At 41.2% G+C, this 22086-nt stretch overlaps 1 protein-coding gene across 4 annotated transcripts in view; it reads right to left on the reverse strand.

Annotated features, from left to right (window-relative positions):
• NADK2 (NAD kinase 2, mitochondrial) overlaps positions 1-21331 on the reverse strand; it is a 42025-nt gene extending 20694 nt beyond the window's left edge. For 2 of the 4 annotated variants that reach the window (XM_044431245.1, XM_044431244.1), the window contains exons 1-6: positions 20662-21331; positions 11901-11989; positions 10958-11046; positions 9562-9643; positions 4366-4449; positions 1753-1889 (exon numbers count right to left, since the gene is read on the reverse strand). In XM_044431245.1, coding sequence (XP_044287180.1) covers positions 1753-1889; positions 4366-4449; positions 9562-9643; positions 10958-11046; positions 11901-11989; positions 20662-21075 — 895 coding nt within the window. In that variant the 5' untranslated portion in view covers positions 21076-21331. Of the gene's footprint in view, positions 1-1752; positions 1890-4365; positions 4450-9561; positions 9644-10947; positions 11047-11894; positions 11990-13803; positions 13863-20661 lie in introns of those variants that run through there. The other 2 variants (XM_044431247.1, XM_044431246.1) reach the window with 2 other exon arrangements.
• Positions 21332-22086: the final 755 nt, after the last annotated feature.

Consider the following 22086-nt stretch of genomic DNA (forward strand, 5'->3'; position numbering starts at 1 on the left):
AGATATGAAGGGAATGTTTCATGCAAAGATGGGCATGATAAAGGACCAAAATGGCAGGGACCTAACAGAAGCAGAAGGTATTAAGAAGAGGTGGCAAGATTACACAGAAGAACTGTACAAGAAAGAGCTTAACATCTCTGATAACCACGATGGGGTGGTCACTGACCTCGAGCCAGACATCCTGGAATGTGAAGTCAAATGGGCCTTAGGAAGTCTGAGCAACAACAAAGCTAGTGGAGGTGACAATATTCCAGTTGAGCTATTCAAAATCTTAAAAGATGATGCAGTAAAAGTGCTACACTCAATATGCGAGCAAACTTGGAAAACTCAGCAGTGGCCGCAGGATTGGAAAAGGTCAGTTTGCATTCCAATCCCAAAGAGGGGCAATGCCAAAGAATGTTCAAACTAATGCACCATTGCACTCATTTCACATGCTAGCAAAGTGATGCTCAAAATCCTACAAGCTAGGGTCCAGCAGTATGTGGACCGAGAACTACCAGAAGTACAGGCAGGATTTCGAAGAGGAACTAGAGATCAAATTGCCAACATACGTTGGATCGTGGAGAAAGCTAGGGCGTTCCAGAAAAACATCTACTTCTGCTTCATTGACTATGCTAAAGCCTTTGATTATGTGGATCACAACAAATTGTGGCAAGTTCTTAAAGAGATGGGAGTACCAGACCATCTTATTTGTCTCTTGAGAAACCTATATGTGGGTCAAGAAGCAACAGTGAGAACTGGACAAAGAACCACTGATTGATTCAAAAATGAGAAAGGAGTTCGGCAAGGCTGCATACTGTCGCCCTGCCTATTTAACTTATATGCAGAGCACATCATGAGAAAGGAGAGGCTAGGTGAATCACCAGCTGGAATTAAGTTTGCGGGGAGAAATATCAACAACCTCAGATATGCAGATGATACCACTCTAATGGAAGAAAGAGAAGAGGAACTAAAGAGCTTCTTGATGCAGGTGAAGGAGGAGAGTGCAAATGTTGGCTTGAAACTCAACATTAAGAAAACTAAGATCATGGCATCCAGTCCTCTCATTTCCTGGCAAATAGATGGGGAAGAAATGGAGGTAGTGACAGATTTTATTTTCCTGGGCTCCAAGATCACCGCAGATGGAAACTGCAGCCAAGAAATTAAAAGACGCTTGCTCCTGGGGAGGAAAGCTATGGCAAATCTAGATAGCATACTAAAAAGCAGAGACATCACCCTGCCAACAAAAGTGCGTATATTCAAGGCTATGGTTTTCCCAGTTGCAATGTATGGCTGTGAAAGTTGGACCATAAGGAAGGCTGAGCACCGAAGAATTGTAGTGCAGCAGGAGACTCCTGTGAGTCCCTTGGACCACAAGGCAATCAAACCGGTCAGTCTTAGAGGAGATCAACCCTGGATTGCTCTTTAGAAGGCCAGATGCTGAAGATGAAACTCAAATACTTTGGCCACCTAATGAGAAGGAAGGACTCACTGGAGAAGAGCCTAATGCTGGGAATAATTGAAGGCAAAAGAAGAAGGGGATGGCAGGGAATGAGGTGGCTAGATGGAATCACTGAAGCAATCAGTGTGAGCTTAAGTGGTCTCTGGAGGATGGTGGAGGACAGGAAGGCCTGGAGGAATATTGTCCATGGGGTCGTGATGGGTCAGACATGACTTCGCGACTAACAACAACAACAACAAGTCAATATTTTAAGACTGAATCACAGACATCAATTTGAGTTTATTTTACTTTAGGATGGAAACAGTTCTTACTTTGATCCTGAAATCTTCCATTAACATGGGCTCTGCTATGCTGTTCTTGACTCAACTGCTGTTCATGCAAGTCAACAGGGACAGGGTTAATACCAGTCCCCTCAAGGTACAAACGGATGCGCTGGCGCCACTGCCATCTTTAAAAGGAGAACATAGCATAAAGGCCAAAACAAGTAAAAAATACTTTTTCAATGAATCAGCAATTCAAGATGGTTAGTCCACATAGCTGCATTCATGCCATTAGGTATATTTAAGTTGTAAAAATCATCTGAGTTGTAAGAATCATTAATCTGTAATTATCATATAAATTTAGCTGGTGGTGGGGGTAAAATCAATACTCATTCACTAGTTAACAGATTTCTACCAATTTTAAGGGGTCTCATTTCAGGTATCCAAATGGTAAGATATGCTTTTTCTCACTTTCTGATGCTAGAAAAGTGGAGATTTCAGAGAAATCCATTTAAGGACAAAAAGAAAATTACTTGTTTTAGTAGTCTTTGCAATAGCCTCAGTAGAGGAAATAGCATGTTCCTACTGCAATCTTATTCCTGCTTCTAGAACCTATTTATTAATTTCTACATATTATTTATTTATTTAGAGGACTTCTATGCCGCCCCATTCGCCGAGGCCTCGGGGCAGCTCACAATCATAAATAAATAACATAATATAAAACAATATAATTTAGCAGTATAACAGTAAAATTTAAGTCGCCTTGGCCAAAGAATAAATAAATAATATTAAGAATTAAAAAATATTAATCAGAATATATTCTCTGTAGATGGTTGGCTATATACAGTGCCTTCAAATTCCCAATTTTTCATTACATAAAATGAAATGTTCACTACATATATTTAAGAATAGCTAAAAATTCTGACAAGAGTTTCCTGTATGTTGCTAAATAACCCTTTGAGGATTTGAAAGGCATTGCACACAGCAATCAAGTTAAGATTATTATACCAGTGTAACAGTTTTAATTTCTGCTACAAATTTATGCCAACTGAAAAATATATTTAAAACTTACATTTTAAACCAGTTGATCCGAAAATCCCCCAAAAACATTTGTCCTAATTGAAGGTATTTTGATTAGTATAACTCTACAACACTTTGTAATGTTAATAGTATTCTTTTGTACCTCTAGATGACTGACACAAGTCCCAAATTTAGTCCTTTACCAAAAAATGATGCCATGAAGCACATAACATTTCAAATGAGTGTTAATAAATACAGGCAGTGCTTTTTTATGTAAAAAAAAGGTGCTGGAACTCAAGTCTGTCCAGCCAAGCCCAGCAGCATACCAAGCAGCTATCTCTCACTATCAGATAGCAGACACAATAGCAGCCTGCAGGCACTATGTTAATGATGTTTGCTGCTGATCTGCTATGGAAATCAAATTCACTTTGTAAAATCCATTGAAAAAAAGGTGCCGGAACGCTGTTCCAGTGTGTTCTATGACAAAAAAAAAAGCCCTGAATATAGGCAACAAGGTATATTTTAATGTAACGCTTGCCACTGGGTAAATAGCAGCTTTTTCCCCAAGGCTGCTCTTTTCTTTCATCTGAACAGGAGTTAACAGAATGCATGGTAACTGTTTTGGTAGCACAGCAAAGAAAATGAGGAATTTCTTTCCAATCTCCTTCTCCTGAACTAATGGACTTACAACACTAGAAGAGATAGTGAGGGAGGCAGAGAAGGGAAGAAGGAATTTACCACTAGTATTATTTACAAGTAGAACGTGGCACAACATGTTGCAGTGTGAAGTGCTCCTGCTCAGGATTCCAGTCAGCCAGGCTATCCTGCAGCATACTCCAGTTCATTCCATGTCCCCATAGCCATTCTTCAACAGATAATTCAGCATTCTGTGACTAAGCATGAGCAATGCTCATTGGAATTTTAGTTTGCCCCAGTAGTTTTTTTCCCCCTTCCTGGAGATTTTTTGTACTTCTGCAAAATAATGGAGTTTCTTCGGGCATGAAGGTATCTTTTTTCTTGTCTCTCAGGAGTCCTGTTTGGGCTACAATGCAGTAGTACTCACCAGCTGAGTTTACTATTAAAAGGTGTGATTTCCACCATTATGTGTGTTGAATAGTTTGCATGAATAAACTTAGTTTACACTGAAGAGCTGACAATTTTCCTATAGGTTCTTTTCTGCAGGCACACTACTCTGACTTGGTCACAAATTGTATTAATTATGCTCATGATTCAAAAATACAGATCATTACTTGACATTACATTTTCTTCATTCATTTTAATGAGATCAGAAAATATATGCATTCACTAGAATGGAGTGGGCAATTTTGGGCGATCTAGGGGCTATTCTTGCAAAGAAAAAAGGCTAGGTCATCAGTTTGCCAAACCAATGTTAATACTGTTAACACTTGCAGGTAGGGAGCACCTGTTGAAAAGGCAGCAGAGCTGCACCAGCAACAGGAGGGGCCATATGCAGCCTGCAAATTGCCCACCTCTCCTATAGACTATAAGCACCATTGTAGAAGTAGGGTTCAAAATGATAGTTTTCATATCTGAATGCAGTACAGTTCTATGTTTTTAAGTACACAATTTAAAATTAAACTTCTTTAAGGACAACTGTATTTTGATGTGTAAGTTCTTACCTACCTGAATTCACCATGATAGAGTTTCTGTAGAGCATCTGGAAATGCGTGTGTATATCGTACAGGTAAACACAGGTGGCCTTCAGATCTGAATATATCAAAACAAAAGTAAGGCATGGCAGATTACTTTTGGTTGTATTCAATGCTGGCCATCTGCCAGTCGAATAAAAATGACTGGCAGAATGGATTTCACTTCCCTGTTGCAGACCTTCATGTGCCACATCACAGAGGGTGGAGAGGTCCTGGAGTAGATCTGGGGGACATGTGGGGGACTGAAGCAGGGGAAAAAACAACTGGTGGTCTGCATATGTGGCACTGAATTTAATGCTCTGCTACGCCCCCCCCCCCAGGCAAAATCTGTTTCCCTTTCACTGTAAAAAGATGAATATGTAGCAGGATACTAGATCACATTATTATAACTAGGTGGATAACTTTTAAATAGCCTTATGTGAGAGATGGAGCAATTTGTCAGCTATTTCACACAGGCTGTCAAATATGCCCAGATACTCTATTTCATAAGCATTCTTGTACAGGGAGAGACATGATTAAATGTAAATGTCATTTTGAACTAATGTAAAATTTAAGCAAGAGACAAAGTCAATAAGCTACAGATTATAAATGTATGTGATTTTAAACTAGAAGGTAGGCTAAAAATAGAATTGTTACAGATTACGGCTTTAACTGTCTCCCATTCCCATTGGTGGTCCCAGGGAACACAACTATCTCTTTTATAGCCATGATTGTGAGTTAGCAGGTAGACAGGTCCTCTGTTCTGCCTCAAGGGCAGCATCACGGAGTCAATCGTCATGCCCACCTTCTGCCAGAGAGGCAGGGGGGATGGGTGCTTGACTAATTTGGCAGTGGACTTTGGGGCCAGCCCTCAGCCACATTCTCTGGCTCACTGCTCAGGCAAGAAAGGCCCCTTGTTCTGGCCCACTTTGAGAAACATTATCTGAGTGTGGATAACATAACAAGCAGTTGGAATACAAGCAAACCCTAGAACAGACTGTTGTATCTTATTGTGTTCAACAACCACAATCCAACAATTAGTCACTACAAGTGGGATTGCACGACACCATGAACAACCTGCTATAACAAACAATAGCTGGTTGTTGCCTCATGCAAACCCAGTCACTGCCTAAGTTAGTTATGCACCCAATCTAAAATGAAGTTTTCTTTTTAAAAAGAGATGCCAGTTTAGAGTTGGCCCTCCACATTTGCAGGGGTTAGGGCACAGGATCCTACATGCTGCCATTTTGATTCTAATGAAAATGTGTGTCCTACTAGTTAGCAATTTAATATTTAGATTTGGAATGAATTTAAATATAGAATTAATGAACCAAGAACCAATCATGCAGAGAATGCATGGGAATAGAAAACTTGCATGCCAATCTGAAAGATAAACTGTAAGGCAACTTCTGGGAATATCTGGGTATTTATTTAAAATACACAGTTTTAAAATGATAACAATTAATAATGAAATGACAATATTCAGCATATTGTAAAATTATGGATCATTAAAAGTCCTTCCCCAACTAGCAGAACAGTACTGGTTAAAATTATTATACTTATGTGCTGCCTCACACCACAGAAAAACTGTCTCAAAGAGACTGACACAATATACAGAAATCCATGATTACTGTAACAAGAAAAAAGGGGGAAACCAAAATCAGCATAAACCTTAATCAGAACAATACAAATAAATATTTTAAATTATCTAAAAACAATACAACATGTTCATTGAAAAAATAAGGCAATAAGGAATTCATTCAAAACTTTCATGCTTTGAGTGGTCATCTGTGCATTCACACACACAGGCTCTGTGACTGCTTCAAGCCTGTTGTTGAGAAGATTATACAATGAAGAGAGTTTTCCCTTACATTGAAGAGTCCATCACCATCAATTATTAGATCCTCAATCCAGGAGTGAGCCTCCTGTGACAGACTGGAAGGACATAGGCATGCATGCCTCCTCAAAACCATTGTTCTGATCATCACCTGTGCTTTGCAGTGGGCTTGATCCCGGCAATTCTAGTGGAAGATGTGCAATGCTTGCACTTAGAAGATCCTGGCTACTTCTCTTTGGTCCTCCTCACAGAAGGAACCTATCTTGTCCTTCAGAAAGAGCTGCTATTAGGCCACAGTAACCTGGGAGTTTGCTATCCAGAACCCTAAAGCAGAAGACAAGTAGATGCACCTCCTCATTAGGTCCAGGAAGCAGCTTTCCCTTTCTACTGGTGCAGTGTTCCAAATATGATCTTCCTTGGGTAACCTTGATGATGAAAGAGTTCAGTTGCAGATATTGGAAAAGGAAGGCCACATCTTTTTCCTGCTCCACGTACATGTTCTCGAGGTTTCTGGATTATCAGAGCTAAGGAGGACAGCATCTTCTACAACTGCTGTAACAGGACTGTAAGCAGGAGAGTTGGCAGGAATGGTACAGCAACTGGGGTCAACACCTCTGTGTAGAATGCATCAAATATAGGCCTCTTGTTCTCTCTGTTGGCTACTGTGTGTCCAGGCCCAGACACAAGACCATTTCGAAGATCTAATCTGAAAAAAGGCTCAGGTCTTCAGATGGAGATGCTATGTCCTGTGTTCTCACAGCCACTTCAGGCGATAAGTGAGACGGAGCCACTGATGATGATGAAGCTGCATCTAATGCATAGTTCTCTTGTCCAGATGGTGCAAGACTCTAGTCTTGCTCCCAAGGGAACAGAGGCAAGTGATGATGATCACTGTGGTGGTATGGCGGAGGATGTAGCATGGTCCAGCAACAGTTCTTGAAAGGTTTGTAGGTGAATAGTAGGCAATGGGGATCTAGGTAGCTGTGTGTGTGTGGGGGGGGGGGGCTGTAACGCAATGTTCCTGTAGAAATGCTCCCACCCTTTGAAATAGGACTTCAGATGGAGTGCTCATTGACACAAAGGATCACAGAAGGATTCATGACCCCAACAGCACTCCCATGGGTTCTAGAATCCTCAGTATGACAGTGGGACTGACCATTCCAAGTGTCCATCCAAGAGGGTTGAGCAAGAGCACGGTCTAGAGCACTTGAATTTGATGTGGCTTGGCTCCACCGGGACTGGTGATATGGCATGTATCTGGAGCAACCCCAAAGCCATGGAAGGAGGATGGGTCTATGGTTGAGGTGATGTGTCCCAGATCTCTCCTTCTGATGCCAAGGTTGCTGAGACCAGTTCTTTTCTCAGTGCTACAGGAGTGGATTCAAGCATGACTGGTACTGATGGGGGTTGCAGAGTCACATCAGAGTGGTTTGTTGCCCTTAGATTTGGCGAATATAGTATAAGGGAAAAATGGCACGGAACAAAAAGGTGAAAAGGGAACTCTGAGGTAAGGAAGGTAGAGAGATAAGGGGGGAATGTAAAGAAAGTAGTCAAAGTGTAATAGATGTTGCTAACAAAATAATAGATGCTGTAAGAAAAAGCCATGAATCACAAGGAGAGCTAGAACTTCCCAAGTTGCCACAATGATGGTCAAAGAAGAACTGAGGGAATACGCAGGAACCTCTCTTCTATACCAGAGCCGAGGATGAGGAAGATGGCCAAAGCTCTCTCAGCTGAAGAATCTTCTTAACAATAGGCTCCAAGGAGGTGCAGAGCCCATATGTGTGAAGCACAGAAACCACAAAGAAGAACACACACTCATCTAGAATGAACATCACAAAAGCAACCCAAAACAACCAGAACAAATGTCTAAATGCCTAGGAAAGAAATGCATCTTTGCCTGTTGCTGAAAAGATGCAATACTGGCATGAAAGATGCATGAAAGCTTCCTTGGGGAAAGCACTCCTTAAACGGGTTTCCACGTAAAAGCTTAGTACCCCCTAAGCTTCTATTAAAGGGGGCACACAAAGAAGGGCCTCTGAAAATGACCTCAGGGATTCAAAAGGTTCATAAGGGGAGATGCAACCCTTAAGGTACTCAGGTCTACTGCCATGTATGGCTTTCTACTTTAAACCCAGAATTTACTTCAGAAACAGAACTGGCAACCAATGAAGCAAGCTAGGACTGGGTTTATATGTTCACATCACCTTGTTCCACTCAAAAATTTGGCTGCCAAATTTGGCACAAGCTGCAGTTTTTGCACTATTATCTAAGGCAGCCCAACATATTGCAGTTAATTTATCTAAATGACTCTGCTGTTCAAACTATTCTTCTTAAATAGAATCATGGACCATTTGTAGACCTCAGAATACTTGCTGAAGTTGCTAAAAGCAATTGATTTTATTAATATTAAAAACCTGCCCCACCTAACATGCAAGATAACATGCATAATAAGAAAGGATGTCATTTATATATACAGTGGTACCTTGGCTCACAAACTTAATCCATTCCAGAACTCTGGTCATGACCCAAATTGGTTGTGAGTCAAGTTAAATTTCCCCTTAAGGTTCAATGTAAGCAAGGTTAATCCGTTCTGCAACCATTTTTTTAATCAGAAAAATGTGAAGTGACAAAGAACAACAAAGATCGCGGCCATCTTCCCACCACCCCACAGCAAGACCAAGATCGCGCCTGTCATCCTGGAGCCGGGGGGCGGGGGGAGAGACAGGCGTGATCGTGGGTGCACTGGGGGAGAGAGAGACAGGTGTGAACAGGGCATGCTGGGGGAGAGAGAGACTGGCACAAATGGGGTGTGCTGGGGGAGAGAGATGGGTGCAAATGGGGCATATGGGGGAAGGGGGAGACCAGCGCAAATGGGGCACGCTGGGGAAGGGAGAGATGGGCGCGATCTTGGCCATCTCCCCCCCACCACCTCCAGCACGATTGCGGCCATCTAGCCAATCAGGGGTGGTAGGGAGATGGCCGCAATCATGCTGGTTGGGGGAGATGGCCGAGATTGTGCCAATCATTCCTGCAGGAGCACGCCCATGATCACGCACGTCTTCCCTGCACAAACACAACTGCGATCGTGGCCATCTCCCCACTCGGGGGGGGGGGCGGGGAGATGGCTGCGATCTTGGTTGCCATTCAATGCGGAGTTTGTGACCCACGTCAAAATTTTCATGAAATTTTTGTTTGCGACCCGATTAGGTCGAGAACCAAGGCATTCACAAGCCGAGGTACCGCAGTACCAACAATACAACATGCACTTTAAGAATTTTTTCTTTCAAATCACCAATACTTGTAACACTTCAGTTTATAACACTACAAGATTTTTGCAAATTTTAGGCTCACCTATCAGGGTCTGTGTTTATTCCAATAACTGGTTTTAATCTGTCCAACACTTTACTAGCTGCCAAAAGCATTGTGCCATCACCTAGATAGAATATATAGTTTGAGATTAAATTGCTTTTCTGTAAGAACATTTTAAAATTCCAAACTGAAGTATAACATACAGGCATATTTGTACCCATCAACAGCAAATAATTTTTGGGAAAAAAACTAGCAAAAACAGATACTGTGAAACACAAATTGTCATCAGGAAGAGATAGCTATTTAAAAAAGGGAAATTAATGCAAAGAGTTTAAATAATAACCTCTGCAGCATGCTTCTTAATTTATATGATTAAGCCTTGTCCAAAAGTACAATTCTGAAAGATGAGATAATAACAAGCAGAGTAGTTTACTGAGGGTTTTCTAGAATCATGAAGTTGGAGAGGTTTTTGTATACCATCTAATGTAGCCTTCTCCAACCTGGAACACTACAGATATGTTGGACTCCAACTTCTAAAAGCCTCCAGCTGCGAGTCATCTTGGGCAAGACCTATCTAATCCAAACCAATATTCACTGCAGAAAATCCAGAGTCAGAAGATCCCCAACAGATAGCTATTCACATCTGCTTCTGGGAGGGAAAGTCCACTCACCCTACTTGTTTCCACTATCACACTGCAGTCTCAGTGTTCATGGGCTGTGCTGAAGCTTCTCAGCTTCACTGATGCCCTGTCCTTGGAAAGTCATTGCACCATCCAGTGCTAATGGTGCTGCATTACAGGTCACTTATGCCAGTGCATTGTAATATAAGTTAAGTCTAGTAGCAAATAAGATATTGCCTGCTGTAGTATCTGCCAAAATGTAAAATGCTAATAGATCAATTGGCTAATAAAGTGATTACCATGGCTTCAACAAGTCACTTCTTTTATTTAAGCCACAACACATGTCAGGTGCTATTTGCCTAATTTTTGGGCAGGCTCAACCCAGATAGCATGGCTTGTTGGAGGCAGAAACAACCCTCAAACTACTGTGGGTTATTTGGGTGTATTACCTGGAAATGTTCCATTCCAGAAAAGAGCACATAATCATGCTTGTATTTTTATATACTGGATGAGTTAAGAATTCCATAGATATGGAGATCAGGTACTGTTTTTTTACTAGATAAACTTTGGAAAAAGCCAAGCTACATTTTTAAGCAATGGAAGCCAAGTTTTTAAGCCTGGTAGAAAGGATGCCAATTGAGTCCCAATACTAACATTTGTTCAAAACCAAAACACTGGGGCTATATCATTGTTACACTGATACTTCACCTCAGAGCTGTCCATGTATGAGCAAATAAAAAATTCTCCATACTATCACAAAGGTGTTAATTCATATTTACTGTAATGCAAAATACACTTCCCCACTCACAAGTTAATACCTCCTGCTGCTACAATAGCATCTGCCCACCGAACAGTCTCTTCATCATATTCTTTGCGTTTCACAAGTCGAACCTCTATCTTCTCATTCCTGAAGATTTATGGAAATACAGATGATTATTCAGGTTTTCAAGGCTTCAGGAATGTAATCTTTCAAGTTAAAAAGCTGGTTTATCCAAATTAAGCAATGCCCTCCAGGAAAGGGGAAGTGAAAAACAAATTAACTTTAAATACTGAGTACAGTACAAAAATGAATCTCATGAATAGCATCTGTAACTTACAACAAGCTGTGGTTACCAGTTCCTTGAAAGGCCTCCAATTATTTAAACAAAAAGGATTTCACACAATGGTCCCCACATCTTCTTTCCCAACTAAACCTGAAGTACTAAACATAGGATCACACATCAACATTATCAGTGGGGGGTTTGTTTTTGTTCGTTCGTTATTCAAAAAACGGCCCCACCTGGGCTGAGCAAAAATTTACACCAATGCACAGTAAAACTTGCAGTGCAAGTAGTAGCTCATAACTGTTGCTATATTATTTAATGGAGAGGGGACTTTCATTAAAAATAGTGCAACATAAATTCTACTGCATTTAAGTCCAATCAGACATTATATGTTGTCCAGATGACTAAATACTACAAAGCACTGAGCATACAGTTGGCCACAGTTTACAAAACTACACAAGTTTCTTGCTGGGGGTTTTTTAAGCAGCCAAAATTTTCCTGCTTTTACCAAGATGTTTCTGAAACTCAGAATTTTAGAAGCAGCATGTGGTACCATTACTAAAATGAAAATAAAGCAAGGAGTTAAGAAGCATGCATGTAATCTCACTTCAATAGTGTTTTTAGGACAGTTAGATGTCAGAATTCACCTAACATCTAGAACATCTGCTTACTAAAATTACTTCAGAGTATAATCAAAATTCTTGATACATACCCTTACCTTAAACTATCTACAACATGTTCCACATTTTTTGTATGAATCCGATGTCGCTCTAGTAGTCCACTATAATTGGAGCCCTTTAATGCAAGCTGTGAAAAACAAAAGCACAAGTAATAGTTACTATTACCAATTTTTATTTCTACCCAAACTTTTCAGAATAGAAATGCTCCAAAGTGCCTTATATATATGTTTGGCAAGGCTGGCAGTTATTACAATTTACAATTTTTAATCTTGCGATACAACATAAAGCAGTACTCAAGTCAACTAATTATCAGACACAAGAAAAAGCTAATAACCCCATTGCTAAAAGATTAAGAAAATTTAACACTAGAGTTGTCACCCAGATGAAAGTAAGTTGGGAATTTAATACATTCTTTTAAAAGAACTGGAAAAAAAACTGTAAGTAAAACTAAGTTTATCGGACCAAATCAGTTAGAGAAGGAAAAAATAAAAATAAACAAATACATTTGTTTTTATGAATGCCACTCTCTTTAATGAGCACACTTCATTGTAATTCTTTGCAGGCTTCAGAATTCTGGCTGGCCAACCTGCAAGCATTTTGAAAGCTGCACAGAATTACAAATACTTATCTGACTATTTGAGAGAGTATTGTCTGAATAGTGCCAATGCTGCATGCTTAAGGTAAGTTATATTCTTAAGAAACAAACTCATAGGATAGTTGATGGAAAACAGGATTAAAAGTTGTCACTAAATTTCATTTGAATTCTTTAAATGTGCAGGACAGGAAACAATGTATCAGTACAAGAACCTGAAGAAAATAAGAGACACAGATTCATCTGCTTCCCTTCAAACAGATCTATCCTCTATCAAAATCCATCTAATGTACCAGGATTATATTCATTGAGCATACAGCAGTGAATTATATAAAACAGTTAAGGCCACACAAGGGACTAAATCTCTCTACATTAATCCCTCCATAAAAACATCCCCAGAGTAATGCATATTCTACATTATGAACATTACTTGGATTCAGATACAAGAACTGCATTGACTTTTATGAATTCCAAAATGTTGTGTGTTTTAAGAAAGTCATACTGTCAAAATAAAAAATTATTTATTTATTTTTCGTTTTATATCCTGCCTTTTTCCTACAAAGGGCTCAAGGCAGCTTACATCTCCTCCTCCATCTTATCCCCACAACAACCCTGTGAGGTAGGTTTGGCTGAGAGTTTGTGACTGGGCCAAAGTCACCCAGTTGGCTTCATGGCCAAGCGAGGACTAGAACCCAGATCATCTGAGTCCCAGTCCCATGCTCTTAACCACTACACCACACTGGCTCTCCATAAAAATCACCTTATTGTAGAAAGGCATTGCTTTGATTTTGATTTTTAATGTATCTTCAAACAAGCTCCACTTAAATTAGAATAGTACAACTTCTACAAAATCTTAGCCTGGCTCCTATGAGCCCATGTGTACATAACTAATTAGTACAAGTTAAACCAGCCTTCCCCAATCTGGTAGACTTCATCTCCCAGCATGCAAACAGCCAGGAAAACCTGGCATTGTATTATTTTTTTTTAATTATTTCATGTCTGTGCTCTTCAATGGTTGCAATTCTCTGAGTGGCTTACAATGGCATCTGGAGGGCAGTAAGTTGGGAAAGGCTGATTATCTAGAGGGTGGCAAGCTGGGACCAAGTTAAGCCTTTGTTCAAGTTAACTGGAATAAACCACTTCTAGCAATGCACCCATGTTTTCAAATCTCTTTGACAATTGTGTATCAACAGAATGTTATATGCAACTTTTAAAGGCTGTTTAATCCCAGTTGTATTGGGAGAACTACCATTTAGCTGACTCTCCTAGGTTGCATCCATATATTTCATTTACCACCCCCCAAAAAATCCAGCTAAATTTGACAAGTATCAGTTTCCACAGTACAACACCTGCTAGAAGAGTCATTTCTTGATGCATATCCCAAGCAGAGAAACACTCTTTTGTTCAGGGAAGAAGCTCTGAAAGAAGATTAGCTGAGAGTTTACTTCTTTGTAATCTGTCTCACCATGAGGAACAGTGAGACTGCCAAGTTATCTTAAACTAGTGGTTCAACTGTAGTACAGGTTTTGTTTTAAAGGAGCAGAATACTTGAAAAAGGAACCAAACATTCCAAAGAGGACAGGATCCAAGAAAGCACAGTCAGTCAGTCAGTTAACTTATATACTATTAGCAATTTTTCCCCTCCAGTCTGGCTCAGCAGATGAAACCAGAAAAGGGCGGTTGAAAGAGTCAGAAGACAATCATTCAGTTTAGATGACTTTACAATTCTTACTGAATTTGAAAAGAAGGAAGTTGCTGCTTCATTTTTATAAAAATGCTCCATATGTGGTTTTAAGCACCAGATTTCCCATTCTGTTCTTCTTCTGCTAACTATGTTGGACTAGTATTCCAGCCCCATGGATCATTACATGTAAGTGTACATGACAATCTTCACTCATTCACTTTTGAAATATAGTTAGCATTAGGGACCCATGAGCTGGAGAAGTTCTGAAGTTGGACCCAAATCCAACTTGGTCCAGGGGAAAAAATTGCTCACTTTAAGATGATCTTGCTACCATTTCTGACCAATGGATTATCCTGTTAGGATATATAAAAACATGCTATTTGTATTTTTTTTCAGCATATATGTCTGTACAAACAAATGCAATCTTATAGGATTGAGAATACCTTGTCAGAGTCAAATTCTAGAAGATGGGCCTTAAAAAACTCCTATATGGGAATCCAAATCTTTCTAGACACTATCCTGTGTTCTGCTTTTAAAGCATTAACATGGAAACATGAATATAAAAGTTTCTATTCTTTTAGTAGACTTTTAAGCAACAAGATTAGTGCAGAATGTTCCTAATATTAGAATACAGCTACAGTACTCATAAAATAACAGTCAGAAACTCGCCACTTATCCTGTTAAATGTTATCACAAAATAAATTTCAGCTTTATTCAAAAGCATTAATTTCTTTGCTTATTCAGTCTGGAGATGCAAAGTAAAGATCTGAACAAAATTAATTCAAGACAGAAGTTCTTAAGAAGTAAAATCAGATGGCACTATGTGCAAGTAATGGAACTCAAAGATAAAGAACTAGTGTGGAGTAGTCATTAGAGTGGTGAACTAGAACTCTGGAGATCCAAATTCTAGTCCTCATTCAGCTATTAAGCTCACTGGGTGACTTTGGGCCAGTTACTGATTCTCAATCTAATCTACCATGCAGAGTTGTGAGGGTTCAATGAAGAGAAGACCATGTAAGCCAGCATGAGTTCCCCACAAGTGGAAAGCAGCAGCATATAAATGTAATTAAAACAATAATGTAAAAAAAGACAACTTCACAGCAGTATATACACAATTTTAGTGAGGACAGCTGTGAAAAAAATAAAGCACATGCACATGTACCTAATGTGGTATTTACTATGTTAGTATTTAATATACAATGTTTCTAAGCAGAAATTCACCTCAATGTAGTTTATTGAATTTTAAAACAGTTTTAAAATATTGATTTCTTATTAGTAGTAACAGCAATAAAATAGTTGTTGCCTTTAAAATTCTTTAACTAGAAATCGGCATCAGTTAATCAAGTTAAAAGCTGTTTCAGACAACCAGGTTTTAAGAGCTCATTGAAACACATCCAGACACAGATTCCAAAAGGGGGCAGTTTCATAGTGATGTGGCCACAAAGTGAAAAGGTGCCAATTCTGATGCCCACTGATCTGATATTGAATGTGAGCTGATGGCAGGTTCATATAGGTATATGAGATTCTCCAAATAATCTATTCAAGCCTTTTTGAGCTTTAAAGGTAATACCCACCATTTTGAACTGGGTCCAGAAATGCACATGCAAACAGTATAGTTAATACAGAATCAGTGTTATATGTTCTGATCAAGACAGTGCAAGCAACCAGGAACTTGCATCCACTATCAGCTGAAGCTTTTAAACTTTAAGGTAACGGCAAACTTTTTTTTTTAATTTTTCATTCAAAAAGGATGTTAGGGCAGTATACATAGAATTTCAAACAACATAATACCAAAGCCAATATGCAAAATAGACTGAATTACACTGGTAGAATCTAGATGTAACAAAGATAGGAATAACTGTGACAAGGTCTGCCTTCTCTAGATAGGTTGGCAAATAAGCAGATGCACCCTCAGCCACTTAGATCTGCACAGGATGGCTCTTGCAGTCAGATTTACAGTATCAATTGGCTAGCTATTGTGCAGTCACATAAATACACCTCCCTGCACCAAAGTGATTTAATGGTGTGGGAGGCAGAGAAACAAAATGTTTGATTTATTTAAACATGCAGGTGCTTGCAATCCCCCTAAAATTCACACACACATAATGAACAGCCTACCTGAGAGTTTAGAATGAGCTTTTACTATGAAGCTGACATGTTCTGCAAAAACCAGCTCAAAGGCTACATATTTGCAAAAGTACCTCTTGCAAGTATATACACAACAGATGGTTAAAGAAACCAATTAGAAGCAATATCCATATTCACTCATATGATATATGAGCTATGCAACACCATAGAGGTGGAACTATAACGGTTTAAACAGTGTTCTAAGAAATTACTTCAGTATTTATTTTGCCTCTACTGAATAGATAGAATTATTGTACATCAGTGAAAGCTGTGGGAAAAGAAAACTTTTGCCAACTAGCAGAGTGGAATGAATCTTATTCATTCAGAATCTTCCTAGCCAAGGAAGCCTGTGCACAGAACATAAACTGTAGAGTTACACTACTGGCTACCATAATCTCCTCTGCTACCATCCACAGAACACAACAAGACTAGAATGACAAAGTAACTTAGAAGCAGCATATTTTCTGTACAGAACTTTGGCCCTGCTCCACAGCAACCAACCAACGTGTGAAATTACTGCTCCACAGGAAGCAACGTTCTTTTGCAGAAACAAATTGCTCTGAAGTTCAGACAAATGCACCCAGATGTCTGTGAGGATCTCTACCAACCAAACATAAGCTGGATGGAAAGAGAATACAAACTGAGAGAAAACCATTTATATATGTAATTCAAATACTACAATTAGAAACTTGATAAGGGCCAAGAAGAAGCCACAAGATGCTCTGAACTTCAAGATGATCAAAAATTGCAAAATCCAGCCAGGGACATTAAGTGCACTTTGAAATATCCACAGAGTGAACTAATTTAAGTCACTAAGAACAAAAATCCAATTAGGATGCCCATAGTCCTCTAAACCCAGGAGGACTACAGGCATTCAAGGGAGGGTTGGAGTTGGAGGCACCACCAGGATTTCTCATAGGATTTCTTCAATCCCCTTCCTGTTCCCCAAGCACCAGCTCTGAAGACAGTACTCCAACTTTGGACCCACGTGGGTAAATAACCACATTGACTGTGATGCCAGAAGGAAAGCTCTAAAGACCCAGTTTTTGTCCTTTTAGGGTTTAAACTCCACAATTTTTCCTATGGCTGTCCCCACAGTCCTATTAATGTTTAGTCAGAAAAAGTCCTACAACTCCCAGCATTGTTCTAATAGCCACACTTGCAGGGCTGTGCTTGTAGCTTTTGTTCATTAAAATGCTTCCATGTTTGCACATCTCTCCTGTTTTTACTTACAAGAGAATGAATATTTCCAACTTCTTAGAACTAAAGAAGTTATAGAGATCAGGTATTTAAAGAGCAGAAACAGGGTATACAGGCTCATCCAGGTGGATGCAGTCAGATAATTAAAAAGCAGAGAACTAGTGTATAAGATCATATACGTGGGCACAGTATATGAGCTTCTTACAGTGCAATTTTATACATATGCATTCAGAACTAAGCCTCACTGTCTTCAGTGGGCTTACTTCCACATGAGTCTGAAGTCCCATTCACCGTAAAAATATATACAGGTTAGCATCTTCTGGGAACTAGGAACTGGGTCCAGTGCTAATGACAATGTGCCAGTCTATGGCCACCAGCACCAACTCTGTAGGTACAACAGAGTATGTATCCAAAATTTATCAGGTTGGACCTTAAGATTTTTTCCCTGTTCTACATTTACAAAGCAGAGCAGTCTTTAATGCAAGCATGATTCATATACAGCCAGTAACTGAATATACGAAATATGTTTAGCATGCTTGTATTCAAACTTGGTACCTGGTTATTTTAAAGAGAGAAACTTGCAACATTGATCAAAACTTTGTTTTGATCCACTCTGACTAATTAGGAGGTTCTGTCTTGGATTCAGATTTAGGCATGTGAGCTGAGCTAGCAAAGGGAGCGTTTCCTACCTTCTCCTCCCTGCAGCAGCCTCTCCAACCTCCTGAAAATGTTATATTGATGGTCAGGGAACTCTGGTGAAATGCTGTGATGTAAGAAAAAGATGGGTTCCCAAAAAATCAGGTGAAGGCTTATTCTGTGAGCAAATTGAACATAAAACTGCCAAGAGCGTAATGATATACACATCTACAGTGCAATCACACACAGAATACAGTTCATTTTGATTCTCCTTTTCTGCACCACAAAAGGATATTGTAGCTGGTGCAAGAAAGATCAACCAAAATGATCAAAGAACTTGAACAACTCCCCTGTGAAGGAAAGTTAAAGTGTTTGCAACTTTTCAGCTTAGGAAAAAAGGCAAGTAAAGGGAACATATTTAAAGAAGTATTAAATAATTACATATTAAATGATTCTACTTATGCATCAGAATTATGCATGATGTGGAGAAAATGGATAGGGCTGTTTGCTTCTCAATACCAGTTCCTGAAGAACTGGTACTGAGGTGCTCAGGTCAATGTTATTAATTCATTCATGTTTTACCCTGCATTTGTACCAAGAATGATATTCAAGGCAGCATAAACAATTTAAAATAAATTTATAGAATAAAAACAGCACCAAACCCACTGACTCACTCACAGGTCAAAGGTCTTCTCGAGTAAAGTAGGCTTTTTTTGGTCTGTTCTCATTAGCACAGCAGATCAGGAGCAAACCCAGCCTCTCTTAGAATGAATTTCCACACCCTGGAAGCAGCCATCAAACTATTCTCATCTTCCTCATATACTCACTAAACAAGCTATCACCATCTGGCATCTCTGATGCTGGCAGTGTCAAAGTATTTTGCTTTTCGCCACTCCAATTTGGCAATTATAGAATGCTAGACTAGATAAGCTACTGCTTTAATTCAACAGGGTTCTTATTTGCTCATGTTGCTGCAAACAATTGCAACATGTGATTGGTTATGGTGAATACCACTGAGCAATGTTATCTACTAAGGGATGTTAAGACTGGCTTGAGCTGCATAGCAAGCTGGCTACCTGTAGTTGGTACTTTCCAGAAGAGGCAAAACCTCTGAATTATCAAGGAACTGATGGTACTGTGTGTTAGTAATCACTGCTCTCTGGGTCAGGGGGCATTCTAATAGGTAAAGCTGAACTGAATTAACTATACTGTGAAGCAATTGTGATCTTGCAAGCCTGTGCTGGCTAGTATATTTTTGCTACTGCTAATGTTCATCAGTTAGACCAAACAGATGAGACACAAAAGGGCTGATTTAAAAAGTATTAATAGTTGCCTGGATTTCTCAGAGGTGTCTATGCAATGGAAAAATAATGAATGTCCACTTAAAAGGGGGGGCACTTGAAAAACAGTCTTGGGAGGCCAGGAATGTCTGTGTTCCGCTTGAATGCACATGCACATGAGAGCACTTAACCTCTCCTTGCCCGCTGATCTTACCTATGGCCTCAGTTCTCACCACAGGTAAGTCACAGGATGGTTTTAGGAAAGGTACGGGGCAGAACCCAAACACTGTGAAGATGATGAAATGCTTAAAAAATACTTGTGTTGAAGGATTTTGGAAAGCTTATAGCAGACCCAGTAGCGATCTTGCTGAATATGTCTGATTTTTAAAACTGGTAAGTTTTAATTTTCCAACTGTTCCTTGGGAAGCACACAGATCTCTTTATTTGTCTCTTTAAAATATGTTACACAGTAGGAAAGGCAAGAAGGGAACCAGTCTACATACCTTGCTTTGATACCTACCCGAAAAGATTCAATTTCTATCCTATGGGAGTGATAAGTCATAATAGTAGGGGAATCTCTAGGAAAGTAACAGCATCAGATATTACTGGCTTACTGCTATCACCACAAGCAAAAGAACAGTTCTTTGGAGTCATACACCTATCTGGCATGTGAAATATCTGCTCACAACAGGCGTATACAAACTGGTGCCCTTCAAATATTTTGGCCAATATTCTGAAAGGCTGGGAGTTGCAGTCCAAAGCACCTGCAGAACTTTGGTTTGCCTTCCCCTGGTCTACAGTGTTGACTTCCTCTTCTGACTATGGCTAAGTGCATGATTTACACAACAAAACAATGTCCATGCTTACAATGTATCATGATACAAGCTTTTGTGGACTAAACACGATTTCATCAGATGCAACGGGTAGGCAGAATACCCAGGATTTCTGGAAGGCACTAAATCAAGACCTATTTCAAAAAGGTGGCTGTCCCATGTGCCATGGGCCCAGGGTGCCAGTGTCCAATGATCTTTTTTCTTTTCTCTTGGAAACCATCATTGCCACTGAGCTTCCCATAAGCTGAAAGTTTACACACCGAGAAAATAGACGTCCACCACACCGCTTCCCCTACCGTGCCAGTTTTCGTTCGGTTAAGGTGCAAACATTAAAAGAGGCGACGGGGCATCCACTGTCGAGAGCGGTACAGCCCAGGCACGCCCGGGCCTCTACCATCTCATCCCGACGCGGGCATAAAGGCAGCGGCGTACGGCGTGTCAACTCACCAGCTGCTTGAGATCCTCCTCCGAGAGCCCCGCGTAGCGGTACCTCTGCTGCTCGAACTCGTAGCGGGTCGTCTTGGCGACCACCACCACGCGGGCTGGGCGGAACCCGCCGTCGACCCTCGACGACAAGCCCGAGCTGAGGCGGCACCGCGGCGAGGAGGAGGACGAGGCAGCCGGGCTCGCAGAGGGGCGGGGGGGCGACTTCGAATCGCGTCCCGCCAGCGCCGACGAGGACAGAGGCAGCCCGGCCGCTATCGCCGAGGCGGCCAGGCGTACGCTGCCGGGCGTTACGCTGAAGGCGAGGAGCCGCGGCGGAGACGGCGGCGGCTGCTGGTGCCGCCGCGTAGATTTGAGCAAGGAGCGGAGGGCGGCGCAGGGATTGCCGCTACTCAGGTAGTTCGGGAGACAGGTCATAGCCCGGGCTCGGGAGACCGTCCTCCACGAGGAGCCGCCGCCAGCCGCCAAGCGAAGAGGACGAAGGAGAGGAGTGCCGCCCGCCTCGCCGCTGCTGCGCCCAACGGCGCGGCTCGCGCCTGAACCGCGGAGGAGGGGCGGCGCCGCCGCCGTCGCTCTCTCGCGCGTGGCGCTCGACACACACTGACGCGCACAACTGGAGCCCTCCGGCCCCAGCGGCGCAAGGGAGAGGGAGGGGCGGGGTAGGGGCAGTGGGGAGGAAAGGCCAGGCACACTTTGCGCAAGCGTCACGCAAGGTCACCCCCCCCCCCGCTCGCCCGCCCGCCCCCTCCTTTCCCTTCAGCTCAACGTCCCACTCCCTGCGTTCCAAGCCTGGCCGACCCAATAATAGAAAAGAAAAAGGCGCCTTTGGCATCGACTCTGCGCCTGCGCTCGCTTCCATTCGTCAGGTCAACAGCTTCCAATAGGAGAAAAGGGGTGGGACTCTGAATCGGTTTGTTTCTGTGATTGTGCGCGCGCGCGCTTGTGTTTCCCGCAGCTTTTGGCCCTGCCCACTAGTTTCGCCAATGGATGGCGACTATCTGCGCGCGCGCAAGAGGAGGCTGGTGGAAAGCGGAATTGTTTTGTGGCATGCTTGCTTTCTCAGCAGTAATTACTCTGCGTGCTTACTCAGCAGTAAGTTCCACTCGGAACTGTGCGTGTTATTCCTAAGTGACTGCGTATAAATTTTCATAGAATCATATAATAGTAGATTTGGAAAGAGCAGTGAAGGCCATCGATCTGTTCCTTGCTGTTGCAGGAAACAATTTACACCATCGCACTCAGATGGCTGTCCAGTTCCTTTCTGAATGTCTCTAGTGTGGAAGAGCCCACAACTTCTCTAAGCAGCTGGTTCCACTGTCACATTGCTCTGACAATTAGGAAACTTCCTAACTGATATCTAGCCTGAATTTGGGTTGTCACAACTTGAGCTGATTATTCAATGCACTACAGTCTGGTATGAGCAGGAAG

The sequence above is a fragment of the Varanus komodoensis genome, unplaced genomic scaffold (assembly GCF_004798865.1).
Source record: "Varanus komodoensis strain SLA01 unplaced genomic scaffold, ASM479886v1 scaffold22, whole genome shotgun sequence".
NCBI classification, from domain to species: Eukaryota; Metazoa; Chordata; class Lepidosauria; order Squamata; family Varanidae; genus Varanus; species Varanus komodoensis.